Raw genomic sequence first — 5457 nt, forward strand, 5'->3', positions numbered from 1 at the left:
GACCCAAATTGATTGTACGACACATGCTTCATAATCATTAATGATTTACATTTTAGACTTCCGTTGTATATGATGATTTTGATACATTGATTTTCATGAATTGGTTTTGTGGTTTTAAACAATCATTATTTTTTATCTTTTATGAGAAATGGATGCTTACCTATTGTTGGTGATTTTAGTGTCACCTGACATTTTGCGTAATTGAGACTGACATGTGAGCTAAGGGGCTTATTATTTGTACTCCATATTATATGTTTGGTGAATGGGGAGTGCATGCATATATAAGATCGAATTATAAGCCGATACGATAGAATTGCGGGGTCAAGGGGGTCGTGCCCCCTTGCAGGGTCCTAGGGGCAGAGCCCCTGGGCGGGGTCCTGTGGGGTTTGGGGCAACACCCCAAAAGGTCTTCGGAAATTTGAATTAGTTTATTTATGGAAAATCCGAATTCTAGTGGTTGATTATGGTAAAATTGACAAATTTCGTCAGTTTTGGAAACCATTGATTATGCCATTAATTACGAGATTTATATAGCTAATTTAGAAGATTAACCATAATTTGTCAAGTATAAACACAGCTCCCCTTTTGAGCCGTAAACATAAACTTTTCTTCAACTCTTCTTTTCTAAACGATCTCAAAATTCTCTGGCGATTTGATTTGTGTTTTTGTGTCTAGATACACAAGTGTCATTTTGGATTATCATAGACTGGATTTCCTATAACCTTAGCATAAGGTGAAAATATCAAAAAGTAAACATATACTGTCCATTTTGAATCTGATTCTCCGGCATCACCCTACTCAAATATCCTCCAAACATTTTTTTTTTTTTAAATTCCTTGAAACTTGAGACGCTACAACTCTACATGGATTTAACGATCTTTGATTTGGAATGTTTATTTTGCATCTTCTATTATATATCGGGAAGCTTATAGATTTAGCAATTTTTTATCTTGAAAAAAAGAAATTATGATAAACGATGAATATGTCTTGCCAATTAATATCTATAATTGCTTTTTTTTTTTTTTTTTTTTTTTTTTTTTTTTTTTTTTTTTTTTTGTACAGGTGGAATGTGATTTTAATTTCTCTCTTTTTTTGGTCGCCAAATGCCAACAATCTTTAAACAACGTAACATATAAAAGTAACATACGAACTCGGAACTCCAGACCTAATAATAACAACCCAATTCACTCCAGATTCTGAAATTGTGTTCTTCTGACTCAAACCCTTCGATTTCCTCTTCCAGTTCGAAATAAATCACGTAATCGCACGCCTTCAATTTTGCTTCTGTCGTTATCATTGATTCTTTATATATTTTGGCGAAATATATAATAATTCACCAAGAATGTTTCCTGGGATGATGGATCCGGAGATGATCAGACTTGCTCAAGAACAGATGAGTCGTATGTCACCCGCAGAGTTATCCAGGATCCAGCAACAGGTCAATTACTTTAATTTAAAGTTCAATCGAGAAAAAACATATAGTTTAACCGATTTTGAGGAAAAAAAAACAGTAATACGCTGTGAATTCATGTGATTGCTTCCCATTGCTTTGTAAAACTTCACTTGGGTTCCTTACATAACAAGTGGAAATCAGGACCCATAATTTTATGTTGATATGCATCGGTAATACGTATATTGTAAATCAGTATTCCTGAAGGTGTAAGTGATAGGGTTCGTATAATATAAACACATAAATGAAGGTAAACTGCTATTTCTTGCATCTAACCCCTTTTTAACATCTACATGGTGTTGTATGAAACTACAGATGATGTCTAATCCTGAGTTGATGAAAATGGCTTCTGATAGCATGAAAAACATGAAGCCAGAGGACTTAAGGCGTGCTGCAGAACAGTTGAAGTCTACTCAGCCAGATGAGATGGCTGAAATTGGTGCCAAAATGGCAAATGCAACACCTCAGGAGTTTGCTTCTATGCGTTCCCAAGTAGATGCACAGATTACTTATCAGTTAAATGCAGCCCAAATGCTGAAACAAAAGGTAACCAACTCTTGATTATGAAAAAAGTTTTATAATCAAATCATAGAAACTTATCATATATTAATATATTATATGATTTTCTATCATGAACATGAGATTGTATTTCCATTTTGGTAGGGGAATGAGCTTCACAGTCAGGGAAAGTTTAATGATGCATTGGAGAATTATTCAAGGGCAAGTCTTATCTTTTTGCATTTTCTTATTGACTTATTGTTATAAATTTGTAATTTTGTTTCATATATATGTTTATTTTTTTTGTTAACCAGGCAAAAAATAATCTGAAAAGCATACCTTCATCTAAAGGAGAACCTCTTCTCTTGGCTTGCTCTCTTAATTTGATGTCATGTTACTTAAAGACTAATCAGTATGATGAGTGCATTAAAGAAGGTATTGAGGTATGGAAAAATACAATTCACTTCAAATCTTATGTTATTCATTGTTATCATGGGTATGAATCAAAGTATATTGTCTTTTAATAATAATGAAAATTCTTCAGGTATTGGCAACAGATTCAAGAAATGTTAAAGCTCTTTATAGAAGAGGTCAAGCATATAGAAGTTTAGGGAAACTTGAAGTGAGTAACCTTTTCAAATTTTGGCCATATTTTAATGTTACTTAAGCTGTTGATATATATATGTATTAAGGTATATGATCTTTTTTTAATATCATGAAATTTATTAGAATGCAGTATCAGACTTGACAAAAGCACTTGAATTTTCTCCTGATGATGAAACTATTGCAGATGTTTTAAGGTATATGATCTTTTCCTAATATCCTCTATTCTTTTTATCTGCAACTTACTAATGTGATCCATGAAATTACAAAACATTGTACTTTGAAAAAAAAATGACATGAAATTACAAAACAATTTATACACTGCTATACAGGGATGCTAAGGAGAAATTAACTGAACATGGTGGTAAGGATGCAACAAGGGGTACATTAATTTAGCCGATCTTTTTATAGCTATTTTTGATGATAAGGATGAGAAGGGCATTTTTGTCTTTTGCACAGACAAAAGATCAAGAGCTGAGAAAGTTGCAATCTTTTGTCCTATTGACATCAATCTGAGTCCCAGTCCAAAGTATGTCAAACACAGTATATTCTCTCTTTCTTCTACAACTTGTTATGAATGTCAACAGGCTTAAAAATACAGGAGATTACAGATGAAGTTCCAACTCCATCATCTGAAATGCATGAAACTTTGTCTTCTAATCAGAAAACTAAAGAAACTAATGATAACATGAATTTTCCAAACAATACCGAGTATTTGCAGAGTCTTAAAGATGATAAAGAATCTATCAGGTTTGTATCCATTATAATTCATCCCAATATAATTTCCTTTTTACATTCATTTCTGAAATTTCTACAGTAAGTTGTCAATTATTGATGTTTTTTTTTTAAAAAAAAAATGTATTGGATAGATCATTCCAAAATTTCATGTCTCAATCGGATCCAGAAACCCTAGCATCCATGGGTGGAGGAAAAATCGAAGGAATATCTCCTGATATGGTCAAATCCGCCTCCAATTTAATCAGCAATATGCAACCCGAAGAATTTCAAAGAATGCTTGAAATGGCTACTTCCTTCCAGGGGCAAAATAGTCCATTAAACCCCTCTAATCGTGGGCCCGGTATGCCAAATGTCACACCCGATATGTTCAAAACAGCAACTGATATGATGAACATGATGCCACCTGAAGAGCTCCAAAAAATGTCCAAAATGGCATTAAATGGATCCGGATCAAATACAGAGTCAGAAGGTCAAGAAAGAGATTTTTCAACTTTTAATGAGGATATTGGTGAGAGTAGCACTTCTAGAGGGGTGTCAAATTCCAGAAATGCCCCTCAACCTAGCTTCCCGAGTTCAAGCTTTGATATGCAGGAACAATTAAAAAATCAAATGAAGAATCCAGCTATGCATGAGGTATCTGTTCAACTTGCATTGTGAAAGCATTTTAATAATCCCAATATATGAAATTTATGAATTTATATTTGGTTTAATATGTGTAGATGATGTCATCAATGATGAAAAATATAAGTCCAGATATGATGGCAAGTATGAGTGAACAATTTGGATATAAAATGTCACGTGAGGATGCAGAAAAAGCTCAACAAGCAATGTCATCTTTATCACCAGAGAGCATTGATAAAATGGTAACCTTCATTTCATTCTTAGATGATTATATGATAATTCTTAATTTTTCCATAAATGGAGTAACAAATTTATTTATTGCAAAGTTAAATATTTTAACGAAAGTAAATTGCTATTAACAAATGTTGGTGATATTGCAATAGATGAAATGGGCAAATAGAATACAAAGAGGCGTTGAAGGTGCAAAAAGTACAAAAAACTGGCTACTAGGAAGGCAGGGGTTAGCCATGGCTCTAATCATGCTTTTGCTTGCAATTCTCCTCAATTGGCTGGGGTATATTGGTCATTAAACCCTACACTCATATCACTAAATCAAACCATTCTTTTCTTTTTACAACTAGAGGTGTTCTTTAAGTGAAAAAAAAACAATAAAAAAGAAGATGGATTTTGTTTTTGTGTCTCAAATGAATATATTTATAAATGGTCATCGACGTGGCAACTACGCATTGTGCTTATAAATAATGTTTTCCATTTGGTTTTAGTTTATTGATTAAACATTTCGATGTATACTTTATTCTATTTAATGTGGACTTTAATGTGAACTTTAAGCTATATTTTTTGTTGTCTTAAATATATGTTATGTGATGTGAAGTTCACCTTTTTGTTATATTTTGCATAGGGATAAATACAAGGTATAATAACAATGTACTTTCTATTTATTTATTTATTTGTTATAGCATTGTGCTTTTTAATTCTTCTTATACATCATTGCATTTTCATAGTATTTCTTAAGAGCATTGTATTTTGAAAAATCAAAAACCTTCATAATATAATTATCAACGATGAGTCAAGTGTAAGTATCTTATGAGTTTTCTATACAAGTTCTATTTTAGGGGGTGCTAATTTGTCCAAATCCATCTCTTTTTAAACCTCTACCATCCTTGGAATGTTCCACCTTGAAAGTGTTTTATAAAAGGGAAAATCCTAGAAAAACCCAACATATTATCCATGCTCGAAAAAACCATTATATTATTTTTGTGTACGATTAAACCATTTTATTTGTCGATCATGCCTAAACTAATGTTTCGTAACTGGAAAACCTTTGATAGCCGGTTACATAACATTTTTGACATCAGAAAAACTCAACCTATTATCTTCTAATGCTCGAAAAAACCATTATGTTATTTTCTGTACAAAAAAACCATTTTGTTTTTCGATTATGTACAATAAAACCTTTTATTTTATGATTTTGTACAATAAAACATTTATATGCTAGGTTTGATGGTGTGGTGGTTTGGGTTTGTACTCGGTAGTAGAGACTACCTCATATGCTTTTGTTGACTCAATGGCCCAATCTTGGGTGTTGC

The 5457-nt window shown here is 32.5% G+C and overlaps 1 protein-coding gene across 2 annotated transcripts; it reads left to right on the forward strand.

The window, feature by feature from the left end:
• Positions 1 to 1144: 1144 nt before the first annotated feature.
• Positions 1145 to 4721, forward strand: LOC145167496 (outer envelope protein 61-like). 2 transcript variants are annotated; one of them, XM_079086711.1, is made up of 11 exons: positions 1145 to 1438; positions 1766 to 1996; positions 2114 to 2170; positions 2263 to 2391; positions 2493 to 2570; positions 2678 to 2748; positions 2884 to 2933; positions 3139 to 3301; positions 3421 to 3922; positions 4009 to 4152; positions 4294 to 4721. In XM_079086711.1, exons 1-11 carry the CDS (start codon positions 1343 to 1345, stop codon positions 4438 to 4440), a joined length of 1668 nt encoding a protein of 555 aa, XP_078942837.1. In that variant the 5' UTR covers positions 1145 to 1342; the 3' UTR covers positions 4441 to 4721. The 2 variants fall into 2 exon arrangements, with proteins under 2 accessions (XP_078942837.1, XP_078942838.1); XM_079086712.1 differs by having other exon boundaries at positions 2884 to 2915.
• The last annotated feature ends 736 nt before the right edge of the window (positions 4722 to 5457 follow it).

This window comes from Lactuca virosa, chromosome 3 (genome assembly GCF_052849685.1).
Source record: "Lactuca virosa cultivar CGN04683 chromosome 3, Lactuca_virosa_CGN04683_v6, whole genome shotgun sequence".
Lineage (NCBI taxonomy): Eukaryota > Viridiplantae > Streptophyta > Magnoliopsida > Asterales > Asteraceae > Lactuca > Lactuca virosa.

What these genes read in the sequence shown, in the direction of transcription:
- LOC145167496 (XM_079086711.1), top strand. Translation starts at nt 1,343, where the DNA reads ATGTTTCCTGGGATGATGGATCCGGAGATGATCAGACTTGCTCAAGAA. An exon ending in ACTATTGCAGATGTTTTAAG is followed by an intron (nt 2,749 to 2,883) that starts GTATATGATCTT and finishes ACTGCTATACAG; the next exon opens with GGATGCTAAGGAGAAATTAA. An exon ending in AGAATCCAGCTATGCATGAG is followed by an intron (nt 3,923 to 4,008) that starts GTATCTGTTCAA and finishes TAATATGTGTAG; the next exon opens with ATGATGTCATCAATGATGAA.